Source organism: Globicephala melas, chromosome 18, assembly GCF_963455315.2.
Source record: "Globicephala melas chromosome 18, mGloMel1.2, whole genome shotgun sequence".
Lineage (NCBI taxonomy): Eukaryota > Metazoa > Chordata > Mammalia > Artiodactyla > Delphinidae > Globicephala > Globicephala melas.
This window is the reverse complement of record NC_083331.1, coordinates 20,045,823-20,069,274: the sequence shown is the minus strand read 5'-3', so window position 1 is coordinate 20,069,274 and position 23,452 is coordinate 20,045,823. Positions and strand designations below refer to the sequence as shown.

General features: G+C 39.5%; 1 protein-coding gene across 8 annotated transcripts in view; it reads left to right on the top strand.

Moving 5' to 3' along the window:
- LRCH1 (leucine rich repeats and calponin homology domain containing 1) overlaps positions 1–23,452 on the top strand; it is a 190,848-nt gene that overhangs the window by 123,227 nt on the left and 44,169 nt on the right. For all 8 annotated transcript variants that reach the window (XM_030882253.2, XM_060287811.1, XM_060287812.1 and 5 more), the window contains exons 4-11: positions 985–1,090; positions 6,404–6,540; positions 7,329–7,456; positions 8,657–8,720; positions 11,839–11,944; positions 14,397–14,524; positions 18,464–18,531; positions 20,259–20,345. In XM_030882253.2, coding sequence (XP_030738113.1) covers positions 985–1,090; positions 6,404–6,540; positions 7,329–7,456; positions 8,657–8,720; positions 11,839–11,944; positions 14,397–14,524; positions 18,464–18,531; positions 20,259–20,345 — 824 coding nt within the window. The remainder of the gene's footprint in view (positions 1–984; positions 1,091–6,403; positions 6,541–7,328; positions 7,457–8,656; positions 8,721–11,838; positions 11,945–14,396; positions 14,525–18,463; positions 18,532–20,258; positions 20,346–23,452) is intronic.

The following is a 23,452-nucleotide window of genomic DNA, read 5'->3' as shown; positions in this document are numbered from 1 at the left end:
TTTGAGTTTGGGACTTTATCCTGAGGAACCGTTGCAGGTGTTTGAGCTGACGAATGATAGAGTGAAATTCACACCCTGTAAATCTTCACTCTGTGAAGGATGGAACCGAGGAGGAGATCGACGCCTGGAAACAGCCATAAGATCATTATAGTGTCTAGCTGAGAGATGCTGCTGGTCTGGACTAACGGAGTAGCTGGGGTAAGGGAGGTGGAGAGCAGGACCAGAACTACTAGGGACGAGAGGAAGAGTGGGGTTAGGGGAGGTAATAATGATACAGAAGATTAAAAATGTCATGGCCACCATTTTGCATGTGTCAAGAGGTGGTTCCCACCAATGATTACTAATAGAGTATTACTTTTCCAAAGCAAAGAAGACACAGTCCGCATACCCCACAGTCTTGCTTGTAAAATGTTTGTAAAGGTGTTCAGGTCCAAAGTTTCCAGCCTTCTGCTAAGAACTCCATTTTAAATAAATAATGCATCCAAACAGTGCAGTAATATATATAGGTATACACTGTAAACTATGGGCATTTTGTAAGGTAAGGTAGTGGGTGAACGGTCGGCTGGAAATTTGTTCCAAGTGTTAACCCTGGTACTTGCAAGCCTTGGACAATTGACTGAACTTTCCTGAGCCTCGGTGTTCTAATCTGTGAATATTAGGCCAGTAATATTACCTCATGGCTTTGTTGTGAGAAATAAGACCGAAGCATGTGAGAACAGCAGCCCTGGAGGCTGGCAGAGTAGCTACCGAAGGCTACTAACATGCTTCTTTTCTCTGTTTTCTCTCAGAGGATGTTTTAAATGTTGCACTTTCTTTCTTCTTCTCTGTGCTAATAAGCCTCACTTGACCTCGGACCCAGAGACCAATATAAAAATGTTCCTGTGTAGTTGTCCTAATATTTAAATTCCGTAAGGAGATTTCACATGAAATGCTTGATCTCCTGGCAAAAGGCGTTTACTGTTTCTCTCTTTGTTTTCAATGCAGGACGTCAGCTGCAATGAGATCACAGCCTTGCCTCAGCAGATAGGGCAACTGAAATCCCTACGAGAACTGAATGTCAGAAGAAATTACCTTAAAGTTCTACCACAAGGTAAAAAAAGAAAGAGGAAAAATGAATCGATCAAACAGGAGGCTTTTATTATTTTTTGTTTACCTTTGTGAAGAAGGTAGCTCTAGTCATGTTTGTGTGTGCCTATTAATATTAATTATAATTTGAATTTCATGTGCTGATAACAGAAAAGTTATATTCAAGTTGTAATTTTAGTCAGGGGTTCAGTAACAAAATCATACTCCTGTATAAAGCTGTGTGTGTGTGTATGTGTGTGTATTAAGTTTGTTCAGGCTCTCATAACAAAGTACCACAGACCTGAGTGGTTTAAACAACAGAAATGTATTTTCCCGCAGTCTGGAGGCTGGAAGTCTGAGATCAGAGTGTTGGTCAATTTGGTTTTTCCTGAGCCCTCTCTCCTTGGCTTGTAGATGGCTGTCTTCTCCCTGCATCTTCCCTCTGTGTCTGTGTCCCAATCTCTTCTTCTTGTAAGGACACCCATCATACTGGATTAGGGCCCACACTAATGACCCCATTTTAACTCATTTACCCTTTAAAAACCCTGTCTCCAAATACAGTCACATTCTGAGGTACTGTGGGTCAGGGCTCCAACATATGAATTTGGGGGGCACACAGTTCAGCTCCTAACAGGAGGCAACATGAATTGCTTTTGGTATGGATGGACGTGGATGTCCTGGAACATCCAGTCAGTAGTTAGTTGCTGCACTTGGTCCTGCAGACCCAGAAGTCAGAGTTTGGGGCTTTGGGGATCTGGGAGCCCTGACCGGGAACCCTGAGTGTCTCGAGTCCGTGCTTCAGGCGAGGGCATGCCTTTGCTGAAGCGAAGCTTGGGCTGATACCACTGGTTGTTTTGATGAATTTCTTGAAGCCTGGAGCAAGGATGGCTCCAGAGCCTCAGCATTGAGACTCGACACGAACACCGAGCCCCTCACACAGCCCCACCCAGGAGCCAAACACGGGCAAACCCTTCCCTGCAGCTCTGGGCTTCCATAGTGTGTGCCTCTGATATGTTGCGTTGAAGTTAAAATAAAAAGATATTCGATAAAAAAAATTGTCAGGGACTTCCCTGGCCGTCCAGTGGTTAAGATTCCGTGTTTACACTGCAAGAGACATGGGTTCGATCCCTGGTTGGGGAACTAAGATCCCGCATGCAGCGCAGCCAAAACAAAAATTGTCAGTCAACTGTACTTCAATAAAACAAAAATAAATTAAAAATAAAAAACACATATTTATTCAGGGCTTCCCTGGTGGCGCAGTGGTTGAGAGTCCGCCTGCCGATGCAGGGGACACAGGTTCGTGCCCCGGTCCGGGAAGATCCCACATGCCGCGGTGCGGCTGGGCCCGTGAGCCATGGCCGCTGAGCCTGTGCTCCGCAACGAGAGAGGCCACAACAGTGAGAGGCCCACGTACAGCAAAAAAAAAAAAAAAAAAAAAAAGATACATTTATTCAGAAATGTTATACCATTAAGAACGGTGATAAGTAGCCTTGTAGATCATGCTGGATCTGAATTTCACATTTTGGGATCCTCGTTTGGACCTGCTCAGGAATGAGTTGATGAGCAGCAGGACACTGTATGCTTTCTCCAAAACATCCTCTGGTTCTCAGAGATCACATTGGTTTCTGTCATTTTCATTTAAGCACATTAGGATGCCTGATAAGCTAAAGGGTATATTTGGGAACAGTCAGCATTTGGTTAGTCTGACTCTAATGCAGCTATTTGAGAGCTGCCTGATTTTTATTATTCTGTTCCTGCTTCATGATCTTTGGCTTGAAGTGCTTCATTATTCAAGGCAAGAAAATGGAGCTCAAGAAAGGGAAAGGACTTTATAACATGTAATGTGCTCTATAGATGGGAGTTTTAAGTGTTATCTGCCATCTTCACCTTTCTCATGCTGGCTAGTATTTAAAGAAGAAGAGTTAGAAACTATCTCGGCCTAAAGATTTATTACTTTATTACTTGGTATAAAAACATTGATTTTTCATTTTGTCATTGTGCGGTTCCAGTTCTGAATGGATGAAATTGTTTTTCTTGGTTTGAGCAAGTATAAAGAGAAAACTCTTACTAACAGCAAATTTATAATCATATAGCCTTTCATAACATTAAAGAAAACTTTCATCTAAATTTAAGCTCTTAGGTTAATTATTGAGAAGTCATCACAAATTATTGAACTCTTGTTTTCAAAAGAAAAAATTAATTTAATCATTCAAGTGTTTCCTGTAATGGTTTAGAAACATGTGGGAAGAACGTGCATCTGTAAAATCAAGATACTTGTTTCTCTCACCACTCGTTGCTCGCTTAACTTAAAAACACTCCTTCTCCTAAAAAGATCACGTACACATTTCTATACTTTTCATAATTATGTTTTCTCAGGCTTAATATTTTAATATACACTCGGAGCTAAAACGTCAGTTCACTGGAAAACCTTCTTTTAAAAAAAATAATTTCCTGAATATCAGGTTTCTTTTTGCTTTACTCTGGAGAACTCTGTTAACAAAAGAGCATTGATAATGCTCTCAGGCAGTGAATTTAAAGACTTTTCATATTTACTCACTTGTTTTTCCTCTTTAGTACCCCTCCTCATACGCTTTCAGTTTGAGGAGGGGGGAAGAGTTTGTGGCCTAATTGCCCACATCAATCTTGTGGTGGTTATACTACAACTAATGCAACAGGGAGACTCTATTTTGTTCTTTCTGGCACCAGAATGGACAGAACATTAAAGTAGTCATTCATTGCCCCTCTTTGCAATGGAGAAAGAGGAGCGGGATTCATTTTTCTTTTTAGTTTTTCTCTTACCCCTTTTTTCCTGCTCTGTCTCTTTGGCTTTTTCTGAGCTGGAGTTATCATTTTCTCCTTCAGTTTCCTTGTTGTGAAAATGTCAGATTCTAGCTTTCCTAAACTAAGATGGTAATTGTGTCCCCAACAGGCACTAAAAGGAATTGTCATTATAAAAACCATTTCTTACTTTATTTAACTGTAAGTCGCCTTCCTTCCACTCCTGCTGTGTCTTCCAAGCACTTAGCTCTCTAGTCTTGCTTAAAAGTCTTCATTTTAAGTGGCAAATTGCTGAAAAGCAGTCACCCCTGATTTGCCAGCCTAACTTAAGGGAGTCAAGTTAGCCATCAGAGAGATGGGGTCATATTACTGGAAGTTCTAGCAAGGAGATACTCTTTTTACATACAGTCCCCCTAATTCTCAGCCCTGTTTTCAAAACGAACCATTAACTGGAAAGATCTGACTTTCTCTTTCCCTTTGACTTCCTCGATTCCATGCCATCCTCTGGCTTCACCTCCTCTCTTCACCTCCCACTGCTCTCCATGTGCTTCTTCAAGGCAACCAGGATGAGTGAGACCTGAGGCGAATCACTTATCCCGCTATTGGTGGGAGAGCTGAGGTTGAGCAGAGAATTACTTGGGGCAATTTAAAAAATACACATGCAATTTGAATAAGAATTCAAAAATTCTAGTTTGAAAATTCCAATTCAAAAAGATACATGCACCCCAATGTTCATAGCAGCACTGTTTACAATAGCGAAGACATGGAAGCAACCTAAATGTCCATCAATAGATGAATGGATAAAGAAGATGTAATGTGTGTACACACACACACACACACACACACACACAGTGGAATACTACTGAGCCATAAACAAGAATGAAATAATGCCGTTTGCAGCAACATGGATGGACCTAGAGATTATCATACCAAGTGAAGTCAGTCAGACAGAGAATGACCAATAATATATGATATCACTTAGATGTGGAATCTTAAAAAATGATACAGATGAACTTATTTACAAAACAGAAACAGACTCAGATATAGAAAACAAATTTATGCTTACCAAAGGGGAAAGTGGGGGAGGGATTAATTAGGAGTTTGGGACTAGCAGATACACACTATTATATATAAAATAGAAAAACAATAAAGACCTGGCAGGGAACTATATTCAATATCTTATAATAAACTGTAATGGAAAAGAATCTGAAAAAGAATATATATACACATATATATGTATAACTGAATCACTTTGCTGTACACCTGAAACTAACACAACATTGTAAATCAACTATGCTTCAATAAAAAAGATTTAAAAAGACACATCCTGAGTTTCTGTTACACAGCCGCCTGCCTATCATGGACCTGAGTTTGGGAGCTGCTGAGCTGATGCTCCTGTGTCTTTGTCCTTGCATTTCAATCTCATGACTCTTTTCTCTAATACAAAGTAGTTCACTAAGGTATGAAAGAAGGAAAGTCCCTTCCACACCCAGAGCGAGTTGAATTTGCAGAGACTGGTTGCTAAGTGAACCTTTGTTGGGGGAACATGAAGTAGTCTAGCTGAGTAACGTGAAAACCCTCCAGCAGTACAGGGGGAGCGGAGGGATAGTATGAATTCTTTCTCCAGGTCACTGCTTTCTGTTCCTCTTCTTCCTATAGTCCCTGCCCTTCATCTGCTTGGAATTCCTTGAGTATTTGAAAGCACCGTGTATCCTCCCTTACCAGGTTTCATAACAAACGTGAGGCCCGTTCTGAAATGAACCCTCCGTAGCCTCTCACGTGGAGATCTTGGTGGTTTGCTCCGTGTCACCCTACTCTGGCATTGCTCAGCGTCTTTGCTCTATGGAATATATTTGACTTCGTTTCTTGCAGCTGCCAATGTCGGTTGGAATACTTGAAATTACTGAGTGTTTGCTATGCCACTGGGTGGGGATTTTAAGCTAAATATAATGTTCTGTCTTGTTTGTGGAGCTACAGAAGACTTTTTTAAAGCAGTAGAATAAAGCCTAATCAAATCAGGATTACAGGGTCTGTTGCAAAGTTCCAAATTTGATAGCATTTCTTTTTTAAAGTGGAGTTAAACAATCAAGAACGTATTTCTAGTAATTCGTTCTGAGATTCTGCCAGCCCACATACATGGAATGCATAAGAATATGTTGTAATTAACATATTATTCATAAGCTAGCAAGCTGTTTGAAAACAGTTTGAAGTTAAAAACATAAGCATATCTTGTGTGGTGTGGCTTATGTGATTGTTTCACTGGGAAAAAAGCCTTTTTAAACAATAGGTGTTATATATGTCAAGTGTTTCCAGCTCGTATCAGAAATAACAACAAATTAAAAATTGTTGGGCCCCCAATGAAAGCTTTCCTCTCCTCTTTAGTAAAGTATTATATATACATATTCCTAATACACAACTTGGTTTTAATTATGCTAAATGATATATTTCCAGATAAGCAGAAAATTTTTGAATGTGTTTAGCCATTTAATCTTGTTGCTTTCTGAGGTTTTTTTTTCTTTCTTTCTTTCTTTTTTTTTTTTTTTTTCCCCTGTTCTTTTAGAACTAGTAGATCTTCCCTTGGTAAAGTTTGACTTTTCCTGCAATAAAGTGCTCGTGATTCCCATTTGTTTTAGAGAGATGAAGCAGCTGCAAGTATTACTGCTTGAGAATAACCCTTTGCAGTCTCCTCCAGCACAGGTGAGGGGTCTCACAGCGAAGCTGTTGCCGGGGGGATAGGCTATCAATAGCATCTAAGCAACTCTCAGCAGAACTGGTTTGTTGATATTTTGCAGAATTAATGTATGGATACGATCATAAACAGTCACAATCTCTTAAAAAATGAAACCTCGTGTGAATCTGACCGCAGTATGTTGTCTTCTGTGACATCAAAATTGTTTACCACCATTTGCCTCACTGTCTGGTCACCGCAATCCCAGAATTATGATGTTTGATGATTTCACTTATTCCGTTATTATGTTTATCATTTTGTACATGCATTTGAAATTTTTTCATGGAGTGTATGGATTACAAAAGGAGTAATAGATTCCTTACATTGAAGTGAGCTGGCAACTAGAGTTTAACCATTTTAAAATATTGTCAGTCATTTAGAGACAAGATTCAAGCTCAAATATTAAACTATGTGAGAACAGAATGAAGTATATATGCTTTCAGAATTGGAACATTACCAGGTTAGTTATCCGACGTATATACGTTTTACACTATTTATACTTAAATGTATTTCTCTTAGAATTTTGCGGTTTAGTGCAAGAGAAACTAGAAATTTCTGGAACATGGTTTTCTATTGAAGTAGAATTTGGAGGAAATGATTGCCTAAACTCTTACCTGTTTTGGAGAGGTCAAATTTGGTGGTCATCGTTGACGTGTTACTTAAAGTGAAAATGCAAAAACTAAATGATACAGAGTGAGATGTCTAGTGTTTACATTTTGTTTTGCCGTTAAAATATTTATAATTAATTTCTCCATAGATTTGCACTAAGGGCAAAGTGCACATATTTAAGTATCTCAGCATCCAAGCGTGCCAGATTAAGACAACCGACTCCCTTTATCTCCACACCATAGAGAGGCCACATTTACACCAGCACGTGGAAGACGGGTGAGTGTGACCCCCCTCGGCTAGAAGCCCCCGTTTAGAGTTTGCTTAGGCCAAGGCGCTCCAGGTAACTAACTCCAAAAATCCTTTTGTTTCACTCAGCCAATGCAGATTTATACATCAGAGTCTCGAACACTTTTGGAATAAAAAAGGGAAAATTGATGCTGTTGATAACATTTTGGCAGGTTTCAACTACCCTCTCCTAATCAAGAATCAGTCCTTCCTGAGTGCAACATATGGGTGTGTGCACGTATTATAAATAAGATCTATAATATAAATATATGTATTTTTTACCTATCATTTAAAACAACCACATCAAACTGAGACATGGTTTTTTGTTGTTTTTTTAAAAAAATTTTGGGGGGCATAGTTGATTTACAATGTTGTGTTAGAGACATGGTTTTTTAAGTTAATTTTTAATATGCTTCCAGAACATTGTTAAGAAAAAATGCAGACTTTATTTTTTTTAATTATCTTTTAAAAATGCACTGTGTATAGTTTTCGCCATTTCCTGTTCAGAATGGAAGTTTTAGAATCATTTAACATGTACTTGGCCATTTTGGGGTGTAAACTGGGCCTTGAATTTTCGGAGAACAAAATTCTCACACTGAACACACTTGTAGAAATGCAGGTTGTTTTTGAAATGTCTTCATTGCAGAAATCTTTCTTGAACTTTTTACTAAAAAAAGTAAATATACTGTAGTGACTTAAAATCTCAGCCTACTCTAATGGTACCTTTATATAATGCTTAAAATATGTATTCATTACTTTATTGTTTTAAACATACTATCAAATTTATTTAGTCACTGAATAAAAGTTTACAGAATTATTGGAAGTTAGGAAATTTCATAACCTAAGAGGTAAAAGCAATTGGTAGTTTTTGCTTTTTCATATGCTAGAATCAATAAAATAAGAAAATTATTAACTGTTTCAAAGAACAGGCCACTCAGGTAGAGTATAAATCCATGAAACTCTGAACACCAAGAATTTATCTTGTACCATATTTAGACGGTACAAGTATCTGATTTTCATTAGGCCCTTGTCTTAACAACTTTCAATACTGGGCGTATTTGTTGTCTTTTGGTAATAATAAAAATTTGTTTAGTAAAGTCATTATTTGAATATAAGTTGATGTCTCTTGTTGTGAACTTTGTGATTTTAATTTTTTCTAAATGAATTCAATATCGATGGCATCTAACCCAGCAAGAAGGATTCTGACTCGGGCGTTGGGAGTGATAATGGAGACAAGCGATTATCTGCCACAGAGGTAAATTCGTGATCAGATTTTTTTCCTTTTGTGCTTCTAGATATATCTACCTGCATTTGCTGTACTCCTTTCGGATAAAAGGCAGTTGCATGAGAACATGTGATGATGCTTGTGATAGTTATTTGAAATCCTCTGTTATGTAAATATTAACTGTTGTTAGCTTTTTCTGAATCTTTAATGTTTTGGAAATGTCTCAAGAATAGAGTCCCTATCTCCTTCCCCTCCTACCACACCCCTCACATTATCTGGAATATTCTTGCATGCTTAATAAATATTATGAAATGACTAAGTGGTGTGCAAGAACCCGGAAGGCATTTTAATAAATATGTTTGTTTTTAAGTGACAGAGTAACTCAGGAAAAAGTTGTTATATGCCTGCATAAATGTTAAGGAATCGAATGTACATTGCATTTTTTTAACATCGTCATTGGATTATAATTGCTTTACAATGGTGTGTTAGTTTCTGCTGTATCACAGAGTGAATCAGCTATACGTATACATATATCCCCACATCCCCTCCCTCTAGCGTCTCCCTCCCACCCTCCCTATCCCACCTCTCTAGGTGGACACAGAGCCCCGAGCTGATCTCCCTGTGCTATGCGGCTGCTTCCCACTATAAATGTACATTGCATTTTACCCACAGGAAATGCATTTTTGAGTAGCCGTAATTTTTATATCAATATTTGTTTTCCTGAAATTCTTAGAGTGTGTTGTTTTCAGATAATTGGATATAAGTTTGGTTATTTGTGAGCTAAGAGGTCTCCCACACTGGAGCTTTGTAAAGTGGTTATATATAGCTCAGTTAGAACACTTGTTATCTTATTTATAGTCTATTAGGTTCCCTAAAATCTTTCACTAATAAACCATTAAATGGGGTTTATTGAACAGCAGAGCTAGGAGGGATAGCTGGAGTAGGGGATGTATGTATTGTCAGGCCTTCCTTTTTTGAGGGAACTTACTGAGTTTTTGTGGTTATTGAGTTTTGAAACATTGTAATACTCTTTGAAGATGTACTTAGTAGGTCAATTACCCTGTCTAAGAAATCCACATTTTTACTATATGTAAGTCCAGGAAAATTGCCTTTTCCCTGTTCTCTTAAGGCCTTTGAGGTTTAATATGTAGCTAAGATATTCGAATTTATTTTCCACAAAATACTTCATAAAGCACTAGGATACCTTAAAAGCTTTCTAATACAGAATATTTCAAAAGGAAGAAGAGTAGTAGGCAGAAAAAGAAGGCCAACATCGATAAAATAAAATTACCCTCATGAACCTACATGAATAGTTTACTATGATTCCCTGGGGGAGAAAATACTCAACACATTGCTTTACAAGTTGTATTTAATTCTACTCCCTTAACTTTATTAAAACTCGTAAGTCCCCTGAAATAGCCCTTTGTTTCAGAAATTACTCACCCGAGCTTAGTTTCTGTTAAATTAAAACAGACTCTGCTTTATCCTTTATCTGCCTTCTAAGGATAATTAAGTTCATTAATAAAACATTACACAAAGAACTTCATTATCCTTTTGTTCTCACTTAGTATAAGTAGGATGCTAATATTCTAAAAGGAGGCCAAGGGTTTATTTTCTTCCTTTTAACTAGATGCATATCTTGGAATTTTGCTAATAAGTTTTTAAGATGGGAGGAGGGTGGAAGGAAGGACTACAGAAAGGATTATGTTCAACAGAATGAAGTGTGTACGTTTTCCCTTTGGCTTTTTTTTTTTTTTGTCTTGCATTGTGGCCTCCTTACCTGAGAACACCTCCTAGAAATGTTTGTTTTTACAAGGATAAGGGTTCTGGATTATTCTGTGTAGCTTTCTATTTTCACTTTATTTGGCAAATATTTTATTATCTGTGGTCAGTCAGTCTTGCTTCCTGCTTACGTCTCATTGTGGGGTTCAGAAGTCACACCTGATTCCTTTCTCTCGCTGTTGCCATTGGTTGATTTAGCATTTGTTACTCTGATTGGTTTAGCATTTGTCACTCAGATAAACAAGCAAAAAAATGTGAGGCTCAGTGAATAGCTGTGCAACGAATGAAATGTACATTTGTTTTCTGCCAGTTTCTGAACAATCTGTGCACATGTCCAAAAGTAAATGAACACTGTGCTGTGAAAAATTATAGCCTCAGGAGTTTAGAAGCAAAGCCACAGAAACGTGCTCTGTGGAGGTTCCTGATCCCTGTGATTTTGAAAAGCTTTTCGTGAAATAGCGACGCTAAAACGGAGACATAGGAAAATAAATGAGGCTTCGTATTTCATTTGTGACAGAATCATAGATTATCTGAATAAACTTCATCAGTTAGTGTGGGAAACAAGACCCCCAGGGAGAACTAACTGATTACTAAATCGAAGCATTATTTTGAAAACTGCACAGAACCCCTGTTCCTTTTAAGTACTATATATTATCTATTTAAAGCAGCTTCTTATATATTTAAAGCAGCTTCCTCAGCCTAAACAGGGAAAGAAACTGAAGCTTGATGTTGCGTGTAAGATGCACTGTAAACAAATGAGATGTTGTCCCAGAGGCTGACTGCCTGCTTTCTGGGACTGGCCACATGAAGCCTTAAATAGTTTCGGTAAATTTGTGTTGTCAGATCTCAGAGCATCATTACTATTGAAGCGATCGATTAGACTTAGGGCTGGTATGGTAGTGTATTTCCAGTTATTTCTTTGTTCTCTCAGGTGTTACTCAGTCCTTCTCAGTGCCCTGACTGTGGCTCTTAGGTTTGAAAATATCATCAGGTACCTGAAAAAATTTCAGCTCGAAACATATGTACAGAGAAGTACATGAGTGTTAGCTTGACGTATTTTGACAAAGTGAACGCACTCATTACCAGCTCCCAGTTAGAGAAACAGAACTTTACCAGCCACCCACAAAGCCCCCATCATGCGCCCACGCCCCTGACCTAAGAGCAGCCGCTATCCTGACTTCAAACCCCATGGATTATTTATGCCCATGTTTGAACTTATATAAGTGGTATTGTCCTTTGGTGTCTTTTACTCCATATTATGTTTGTGAGAACCACAGTATATATTTTTTTAAATCACGTAGCATTCTCTTTAGCTATATTGATAACACTTCTCCCTTGAATGAGGCAGTGTCCTGTTTCTTTTCAGCCTTCTGATGAAGACACCGTTAGCCTCAACGTGCCAATGTCAAATATCATGGAAGAAGAGCAACAGATCAAGGAGGACTCCTGCCATCGCCTTAGTCCAGTTAAAGGTCTGAGAATGAAGGATGGGGAGAAAAAGCTTGTTTTTAAGTTTCAAATGCTATGTTTAAAATATGCGGAAACATGGCAACCGTAATAGTTAATGTTTATTGAACATTTCATATGCCCCAGGCACTGTGCTAATCTGTGAAGGTCATCTCATTTAAAATTCAAAACTCTGACATAGATACTCTAATCATCTCCATTCTATAGGTGAGTCTCAGTTTAACTAACTTGCCAGTGGTCACGTAGCTAGTAATAGTAGGGCTATTCTCATTGTGAAGATTTATTTAAGATTCTTTAAATCCATTATTGGAAAAAAACATTGATGTGTAGATATACTGTTTAAGACAACTCTAGCTATTGTAACACATAAAATCCGCAAATTTCATTGACTTAACACAATGCAAAGTAAGTCCAAAGGGGAGTTGTGACTCCCGGCAACTCTCCTCCACGCAGTGCTTCAAGAGCCCAAGTTCCTTTTATCTGGTGATTCTGCCATCTTTAATTTATATTAATTTGTGTTTCCAAGTCCATCTGTTTCGAGCTAAAGGGGAAAGAGCATGGAGGTTCGCTCCAGGAATCCCATTCAAAGGGTCCAGCTCCCAGTTAGAGAAACAGAACTTTACCAGCCACGTGGAAAGCGTGGGCTGGGCCTTTCACAGGCCCAGGGGTCACGTCTAACTACATGCAAGGGTGGGAAATGTCGTTGGGATGTGTGCCCAGGAATCTACTTGACTTTGAACAAGTCAGTTGACCTTAATTCTCTCACCTGTAAATGAGATGATTAGATGAGGTGATTTGTAACGTTTTGTGTAGCTCTAAAAGCCTGTGATTCTTTGATAATCACCAGGTGATCACTAAACACTCTACGTCTTGCCTACTTTAAAATCCTGGTAATACACTTCATATCTTGGTGAGTAGCCCTCATTCGATAACATTATGACAGTAATTTGACTGCTTCTGTTTATTCAGTGACTTTTAAGTAAATTGTAAAATGTAATGTTTACATTTGTGGCAGAGACTGTTTGATGACGTGTGGATAGTATAGAACTAGATTAATATGCAGATTATCTCCCTAATAGTTTGCCTTGACCTCCCTAGTGACGGGAGAACTGTTTAAACCAACTCACACTCTAGTGTTTGCTTTCACTTATTATGTTCAGGTTTTTAAGGTTAGCATTTGTTTATCTGAGATGATGATTGGAATCATACATTGTCCCCAACTATAACTGTATACATTATGCAAAAATATGACTGCCACGTTAGTAATTTAGATAAGCTTTGTAACAATATATGCAGTATAAGAGGTAGTGTTTTAGGCAAATATTTTAAAATAAAAGAATTATATCATTTGTCACCAGTTTTTCTCCCCTCTGTTCTAGAAGTGGGTATTTTTTGCTGGCTAGGAGTCCTTGAAGGTGGTGTGGTCCTACTTGTTTCTTTCCCAGTGTCCAGATCAGAGAGAAGAGATCTGCTTTTCCTCCTTTCACCTCTCCTGCACCATCTAGAACACAGACCTGTTGGATGAGCTCTGTGCTTTCCCCTCCATGTGGCTCTCATCATAGTCACTTCTTTTGTTGTTAGGATTTTGGGTCCTTATTTTAGTCCTTTCCCACACTCTTCCTTGCAGTTGTTCACTAATTTTTTTTAAAAAAATAAATGTATTTATTTATTTATTTATGGCTGCGTTGGGTCTTTGTTGCCGCACGCAGGCTTTTCTCTAGTTGCGGCGAGCGAGGGCTACTCTTCGTTGCGGTGCACAGGCTTCTCACTGCGGTGGCTTCTCTTGTTGTGGAGCATGGCTCTAGGCATGCAGGCTTCAGTAGTTGTGGCACGCGGGCTCAATAGTTGTGGCTCACGGGCTCTAGAGCACAGGCTCAGTAGTTGTGGCGCATGGGCTTAGTTGCTCCGCGGCATGTGGGATCTTCCCGGACCAGGGCTTGAACCTATGTCCCCTGCATTAGCAGGCAGATTCTTAACCACTGCACCACCAGGGAAGTCCCATTCACTAATTTTTTAAATCCGCCAAGTGTTTGGTATTTTACCTGCCATTTAGTAGTTGTTCGGTAACTACGGAATTTTGAGTTTGAAATACTTACTTGTCACACGTTGCTGAGAGCACAAAAAGCCCTCTTTTATACTTTCTATTCTCTGTTCCTTAAAAAAAATAAGAGGAAATTTCATTTCTTTCATAAGGAACTAAGCCATATAGGGGCCTTGACTTTTAAGTTCATTTGATTTGGGGTTTTCCATTTCTTTTACTTTTCTTCCTCTTCTTCCTCCATTTTTCACCTTTTCCTCACATCCTTTTGGAAGGAGAAAACTTGGGTCATTCGTATACCTCCAGAAGAGGTCAGGGAGAAGATTGAAAAACTAGGTGATGTATTTTACAGTCATCTATGTTTTGCTTATCTGTTTATGAAATCAAGCTTTCTATCTCTCTCTATATTTTCCTAATAGGAGAATTTCATCAGGAATTTCAACCAGCACCTTCCCTTGTGAGTGACAATGAGAACTCAGGAGAAGAAAGAGACCGATTTTCCCATGGAACAGACATTCTCCATTCGGAATTTATAAACTATATTAAGGCAAGTGGAGGATAATAATTTGTTAACTTATTTACTTCTGTTTGGCGCCTTAGAATTTATGTTCAAGGTTACCAATCCATCACCTTAAATGTCAGCTTGCTACCACCTTCCTTGGGCCTTTATAACATCTTCTCAAAGTCCGACGTGTTTATTTGCCGATATTAGGAGCGTGTCCTTTTCATCCGTACCTCTCTGTTTGTCTGTGTATATGGCTGATTTTCTTTTGTATTCAGAAATGACTCAGCTCTCTGGTAGTCAGTGCATTGTATAAGTTATCAGAATTACCATGACCATCCAGTTAAAAAGGTAAAACAAAGTTTCACATGCTTTTCAACATATTCTAGGTACGTTAGTTTTTCTTGGGAGTATATTCATAGTAAAAGAAGAAAAATGGAGACTTTTAAAATCTGGAAATGAATGTCTTCCCTTTTAGAAGGGTCACTCTGAGGACACATTCATAAACAGGTGTAGTGGCGCTGAGGTATTGAAATGTTAGATGAAGTCATTAAATTGTCAGGCAAACCTCCGTCATAGGAGCGGCAGAAACAAGAGAAATACTAGCCCTTTATAAACCTGGTAGTTAAGGTTCCACTTTGTGACACAATTAGGTGCCTTGGTACGTTTCTGCCAGTCCTTTTGCTTCAGGTCGTGGCACCCAAGGGTCACGAAGATAATCCTTTCGGTGAAATTCAGGTTCCTTGTGGCTTGTGAGAGACAGTGGTCTCTGAGTTACTGTGTTAAAGTCAGGCCCGGGGTCTCTAGGTGCTGGTTCTTATTTCCTGAGGATGGTGTTAGGATGGCTGGGCTCTGTCTCAACTAACGTCTCTGGGCATCACCTTCAAGGGAAATGGGAGGAAAACAGCTGAATCGTACACTGTAGGAGACTCTGGTGTACTCAAGACAAAAATAATGAACCCCTCATACGACATACATCTGTAGAAAACCTAATTCTTTATTCTGTATATTTAATCCATCAGTTCTTGTTTCAAAATATCTCACACCCACCGCCTCCTCTCTGTCCTCCACCTCCACTGACATGACTTCAGTGAAGCCTCATCATTGCTTATTCTTAGGACAGCATGAGTCCCTCCTACCCCAGCTGAGCACCCAGCGTCCCGCCCCTGCTGCTGCCAGACATTTTCCGAAAGTAAAAACCTCATTCTGTGACTCTCCAGCCAGTGGTTCTCATAAGGCTCTCCCAGATTTGATGCCTGTCTGTCAGCTCTGAGACACGTCTGTCAGCAAAACATGGAAAATTGGGCTTTTGTCTTTCTTTTATGAAGAGTTTATCTTAAGTTGAGGGTCTAAAGTAAAGATGGAAGCCTTGAAGGAAAGCAATTAAAGTGATTAGTAAAATAAAACATGTTGTTTCAAAAAAGCAGATTCTTCTAGATTTAGCGATTTCAGGATGCACAGGGCTCCGTGGGAATGGCTGCTCTGCAGCGTGGGTCCTGTGGTGTAGAATCTGGGGGAGCCAATGGGTTGTAGAAATCTACAGCAAATGTTTCCTGAGCGCCCACTCCTACGAGAGGCTTCCGTTGGCAAGTGGAGAAGCATGCTACCAATAAAATAAAACGCAAATCTACAACTAAAAGCTGTACGCTTCAATTCAGGCCCATTTTACCCTTGACTTGCATCACTTTGAACGTCTGTGAGAGTGTGTTTGACTGCCAGCCAGTGTGCTGAACTGCTCAGTCCTCGACGATCAAGAGTTCTGTGTTTTATACAGTCCTGTTTTCTCTCCACTGAGTAAGCATCTTGTGCTTTTGTAACTACGGGGGATCCGTATTCACAGCAGTTCTATTTGATAGTTTCCTCAAACACTGAATTATCCAATCCTGAACTGTTGTTCCCACGGGAGATACAGGGTTAGGTTCCTGCGAGCCTCTGGTCACACATTTTTGTCAACTGGTCAGTACATAACCTGGTTTTATGTGTATTTCTGTCTCAAGACATCCTATTTAATATGTACTGTTAGTGCATTAACACTGAACTTGCGGCCAGCAGCCCCGTAACTCATGCGGGAAGGAAGCTTACCTAACGCAGATGTTTTCTCTGTAAGGTACAGTAACATATCATAGCCTTCTTGTGCTTAGGATAAGACAGCACTTCAGTACTATGCTAGGGGGCATTTTAAACAGCAAAATCACCAACGAAAGGCACAAAACTGTGAAAATGTGATACTAAACAGGCTCTGAAAAGGACACTTTTTTACAGTCTGAGAGCTGAAACAAGAAAGCAGGTCGCTTGCTACCTTGTTCAGCCTCAGCTGGGAAGTGCATTTTGGGGTTGGGAACTCCAGTTTTTCACCACCTCTGCATGTGTCTGCAAAAGCACCACGAGTATTGGTTTTGGGGTGACACATAGATTTTATATAAATACAGAATCCATGAATAATGTGCATCCACTGTGTCACCATCTAACTTAGCAAAAGAAACCCAGGATACCTCTGTTTTGCATACTGAAAAAAAGTGTATTTTCTACTATTGGCTACTTTTTATTATGAAACTGAAAATTAGAAGGAAATACCCATGGCTCCTATAGTTGAAACCCAACAGGAAGAGATAAGAACATGTTTTCTTGGTTGTTTCTCGTAGTATATTTTCACCCATGAATTTCACTAGCATTTGGGTGGAGGCACAGTAATTTATATATTGATTTTACAATGCACTAAAAGGATAATCTATATAGAAAAAGTCTGAGTGTTTTTCAAGCCAGAGGTTGACATCATGCAGCTGGATACCTCCTCAGAAAAAGACTTATTTTCTGTGACACATCTGGAGAATTGGCTGGGCCTGCGTTCGTTAATGAAGTGTCAGGACTTTGACACAGAAAACAGTCCTTTTGCCTGTTGTTCCTTCCTTGCTAGGGGAATGTTTGCCCCTTCGGGGATGGCTTCCGTTTTAGCTGTCAGCTGAGTTAAAGCAGCATTTCTCTGTGTCAGAGATCAAGATGGAAAGACTCGCATGGGAGTTCCAGCAGTGGGACACGCCTTTCTAAATCCTCCCACCACAGTGTTTCTTTGGGATATTAAGAGGGGGGTGCATTTCAGTGAAATCTGCACGTTGTACATGTGAAAACTATTAGATGCAATTTGAGGCATTTTTCTGTCGTTAATACTTCCTTTTTTGTTAACAGTGTGCATGTGCACGGGTGCGTGCGCGCGCGCGCGCACACACACACACACACACACACACTGCTTCTCTCACCAACATCAGAATGCACATTCTCATGTGACTGACAAGCCCAGCTGAGGTATCCGTCAGCCTCAGGAGGTGCTAAGAGGGCAATCATGAATGGAGTTAAGCTTTGCATTTCTGACTCTTTTCTAAGTTAACAGGTATTGTAGTCCTCGGCCAGGTTTTCTTTTCTTCTTTTTTAAAATTTTATTTTATTTTTAATTGTGGCAAAATACATACAGCATAAAAACTTACCATCTTAGCCATTTTTTAAGTATACAGTTCAATGGTAAGTACATTCACATTGTTGTGTAACCAAAACAATGTTGTGTACTCCATCTCCAAAACTCTTTCATCTTGTAAAACTGACACTCTTTCGCCATTAAACCATAACTTCCCAATCCCCTCCCCCCTCTCCTCTGGCAACTACCATTCTTCTCTCTGTCTTTATGAATTTGACTATTCTAGGAGCCTCACGTAAGTGGAATCATACAGTATTTTTCTTCCTGTGACTCACTTATTTCACTTAGCATAATGTCCTCAGGGTTCATCTACGTTGTAACATGTGTTAGAATTTCCGTCCTTTTTAAGGCTGAATGATATTCCATTTACGTATAGACCACATTTTCTCCATTCATCCATTCATGGACACTTGGGTTGTTTCCACCTTTCAGCTGTTGTGAATATGGATGAGGGCGGGTTTAGACTGTTGACTGTTACAGCCAGTGGCTCTCAGAAGACCCATGTGTTCTGTCCACAGGAAAGGACTGAGACCTGTGAAGAACTGTTACGGATAGAAGAGGACGCACACTGGCCATCCGGGGGGATGTGAGTACCGAAGGCTGGTGACGAGCCACCGTCCTGTAAAGTTCATGTTGAAGGCAGAATGGCAGCCTTGTCCTGAGAGAATTTTGGTCCGCTTTTCTTTGGGCAAGCTGATACCTTACTCAACGATATTGCTCAGAAGTTGCAAGTTTTCCTCTATCTTATGCTTACTGTCATAGTATTGGGGCCATACCGTGCCAGGTCATACCTGTTCCTTGGCCTTGAGTTTTATCTGATTTGAGGCTGTGGGTAGAATGTGATTCAGGAAATTAGATAGAATTTCTAGACTAGAGATTCTAGCTTACTTTCCTTTCTCTGAACAAACCGACAACTGGACCTAAAGTGATACGTGGTCCTGTTCCCACTTCTTTCCCCAGAGTCTTCAAGTTCAAGATCTGAGAAGACCATAGACCTCAATGTCTTGGTCTTAAGTCTAATAATTGTAATAGCTGACAGTTATTAAGTACCACGTGCCAGGCAGTGTCCTAAATACTTCACAGGTAGTAACTCATTTCCTCTTTACAACCATCCTGTAAGTCCTATTGTTATCCCTCACTTCACCGATGACAAAACTGAGGCACAGGGAGATTGATTATCTTGCCCCAGGGTTACAGAGGGCTGGGATCTCGTACCAGATGGACAGCGCTTCTACTCTATCGCATATAAAGATTTACACAGGAGGGCATGAGTGCTCCATCTAACAAGACGGTAAACCACTTTACTGGTTTGCCACTCAGGGGGATTGAGTTTGGACCATATGGCAGAGGGTAGGTTTTTGGTTCCCAGGATTTTGTTTTCCATGATCTGGCGTGTAGGCCTGGACCGTCCATTAAACCTCATGAGGGTTTTCCCCTTAGTGAGAATTTACTCCATTGTTTAAAAGTTTCTCCACTTACAGAAAGACATTGGCTTATATTCTGCAATGGAAAGCAGTAACCGTGAGCAGATCTCTCTTGGCCTTGAAAAATATTGCAGAGTTCCTTTCAAATCACTGTCCAGTATAACCAGCTATTTGTTGGATGTATTTCTGTGATGCCGAGGAGAACTAGCTTGATCATAGAATTATAGGGAAAAGGATTTTATAGGGAAAGAGTTTTTAAACTGTGCAAAGCTTTGGAAACCCCGTTCTCAAGCTTATATCTATTGTTCCCAACCCTGCCTATAAAATCAGTATCATCTGATTAAGAAAATGTCCAAGCCCCAGACAGATCGACTTAGGAGTATCAGACCCGGCATATTTTTTTAAGCACCATTAGGTGATTTTGCTGCTTAACGAGCCTGGCCTGGGAACCAGAATCCCACACTGAAGTCCCATATTGTATGAAAGCAATAAAAACTGAGCCAGGCTGGTTGAACTGGAATTGGAAGTAGTGCGGACCCGCCGTAGCTGAGCACCCCTGTGGATACCCCTCAGGCTCAGGAAAGTACAGCGTGAGAACTACCCAGCCAGTCCATTGCCCTGATTTTACAGGTGAGCACTGCCCACGGGCACTGAGACTTCGTGTGAGCTACCTTACAGCCTAGCTGGCTCCTCCCACCCAGCAGCTCTTTCTGCTACACTCTGGCAGCCCACCCCGCAGGGTACTGACACATCCTCGCTAAAATGTTGAGTTTGTCAAAAATCATTTTTGCGGTGTCAGATGGATGTTTATAAGTTTGTTCTTAAGAACCTAGGTGCTATTCATGTTCTAGTGATCATTTTCAGTCTAAAGCTTGGTTTCATGTTGCAGAATAAGTTCATCCAAAGACCAGGACATGAATATAGCAATGATTGAACAGCTGAGAGAAGCAGTGGATTTGCTGCAAGATCCCAACAGGTATGTGTGTCTTTCCTTGGCCCAGGTTTCAGGTGTCAGTAATGTACACTAATTTATTGAGTACATTATCTCAGTTTCTAAGATATTTATACACACAGTATGGGCTTAGCACTAACCACTAACAAAGAAAAGTCATTTTAACTGCCTGTTTTCCCGAGATCCGTAAGTAAGAGTCAAACTTCTGGAGGGACTGAGAGCAGTTCCCCGCTTTTCCATCCCTTCATGAAATTCATTCGCCCTTCATGGAATTCATAGGGCAATTTTTGTATAATTCTTAGACAACAGAAATACGGTCAAATTGCATATTTTATATAGCTTGAAGTTTAAACCCCTGGAATAGAGAAATATAAGAGTTTCCAAAAAGGAAAGACTTGGTTTATCAAGTACTACCAGTATTTATTTCTGATGGTGCCAAATATATGTTAACTAAATCATGTATTTCTAAAGATTTGGGTGACAAGATAATTTTCGAATTGAATTAGTCTTTATCAATAATAAGCACTTTATATATAGGTATATTTTTTGGTTTCTTAGCTGAGGATAACGGAATTCCCACAGACAAAATATCTTTCAGTAAAGCAGCATACCTGGTATCAGGTAATAACTACCGTACTAATAGAGAAATAGATCCGAAGCTTATCCCTGGTAAACTATTCAGGGATCCTGGGAATTTAAACATGAAGATAATGTGGTCTTGTATTGATAATATGGTGAGCGTGGAAATCACACCACATTCTGGGAATTTATGAACAGGGTGATGAGTGAATCCCAGAGTGCCAGTGAGAATCCCACAGTGCCAGTGAGCTGAGTTTCACATCCTAAAAGAGAGAGAGAGAGGGAGAGAGAGAGAGAGAAATGATAAGGAATGTGGAAATAGCATTGATGGAGAAGAACATACCTTAATCAACCAGATACTGATTGCAAACCCAGCTCTAATACCAGTGAATCTGGGTAAGTTATATAACTTCTCTGTACCCCAGTTTTCTCATCTATAAGACGGGCTATAAGTACTTATCTTTTAGTGTTGTGAAGATTTGAAATAATAAATGAACTGCTGGTGGAAAGGTAAACAGGCAGAACCACTCCAGAAGACATCCTTGTAGTTTGTAGGCATAGTCTAAAAATAGATATAAAACTTCTGAATTAATTCTAAAAAATATCCTAAGGGACAAGGAGATGTGAACAGCAATTGTGAGGGGAGAGGCACTTTTAATAGCAAAATATTTGCAAAAAAGGAAATGATCTAACAATTTGGAGATACTTAAATTTTGGTCATTATTAAGACGGAATATGTGACTAATAAAATGTTTTTAAACTTTCCACTATATCTTAGATTGCTCATTATATAATGTTAACTTTAAAGAGTATAAAAAAAGCATAAAGTTTGATCACAATGATATAAATAGAATAAAAAATGCATAAAGTTTGATCCCAACGATATAAATAGAATTAGGTCCCAGTTGTATAAGAAGCTTAGGAAAAATTAAAACTAGAAAGAAATATATTAAGATGGATTTTTTTCTGGGGGTATTTCTAAATTACTACTTTTCTTTATACTTTTAAATATTGTAGATACACAGTGGTAGGTACGGTGGTAGTTCTCTGGTGATTGTTTGAAGTGGATGGTGAGGGTGGGAGGGAACAAACAGTCCAAGGTGTTTTAGACCTGACCCCTCATGTCTCCGTCTGAGATGGGGAACCAAGAGGAACGGCAGGTTTTTAGGAGGAAGATGTTGGGGTCAGTTTAGGACCTGCTGAGTAAAATCCAAGGTGGCAATGTGACAACGTCCATTCAGCGGCTAGACGTTTAGGTCTGGGGCTTCGAGACTTAGGTTTAAAAGTTACTTTCATAAGGTGCTGCTCTAACAGAAGTAGTGTAAGGGGATGAGGTTCCCAAGGGCAAGCATATCAATGGGAAGGGAATGTGAGTCCAGGACAGAGCCTAGAAGACACGGTGTGACAGAGAGAAGGCCCCACTTGGGCTCAAACTTTATATTGTTTTCATATCTCTACATTTCGTATTACTTTTCCAATAAACTTTTCTTACAAATTCGAGATTACGATGTGAGCCCCAAATTGAAAAAGAACAGCCTTGTTTGATGGAAATGGCAGCGGCCAGGGAATGTGGGACTGGAACCAAGTGTAAGATCGGGGTGACCTGGAAGGTGTGGCTCCCCGCTCCGGACCTCAGTTGCATCATCTTTCCTGAGAAGTGGGATGAACTGAGGATCTGCAGATTACCCTCCAGCTTGGAAAGGTCTGAGGCAAAGAGTCGCCAAGGATGTCAAGCAAGTCAGCATGGTGGGCGTGGAAGAAAACAGCCTTGAGTACCCTTCCAAGGGATAGCTGACTTGCGTCTTTATGGATTGCTATTTTAAAATTATTTACGTTGCAAGACTTTATGGGGATTTAATTTCCTCCCTACAATAATCCACTCATTTGGCGGCTGCAGGTCTTTGTTGTACATCCTGAAATAGATATTATAATACGACAATCCTAACTTGATAATAACGTGTCTTTGCGCCAGTGTAATAGGGATAAAGAAAGAGTCCTGTTTTTGTCCTGATAAAGAGAGAGCGCACTTCAAGAGGTCACTTATTTCTAGCTGCTTTTGAATAATAGTAATAAAAAGTTTATGTACACATTAAGGTTTTCCTTTATCTCGTATTTCCTAGATCCAGATTTCTTTGTGTTAGTCAAGCCGCTGATTACAGGATTAAATTTTAGAGCTTTATCTTTCACACAACCTTAGCATCAAAAAATTGAGTTGAATATTGCTATCCTGTTTTGCTTTTGTGTTGGTTTTTTAAGGATTTCTGACTGTTGGTTTGATACCATTTTCAATGGGCATGTGTAATATGAACTTATCCCTACTTTTTAAAATAGCTTTATGACTTGTATATGACTTATAGAAATTCCTTATTTTATAGATCTTAAAAAAAAAGTTCAGCTCTTAAAATCACAGAAATTCAGAAACTGTAAGACAATTTCAGAATTTAAAATGCATATCAAATTGCTTATAAATTCTTAGTTTTTAAATCGAGAGTATTAGGGTCTATCAAAGAGATCTTCCTATTAAAACAAATGCCCTTGGTACATATACCATA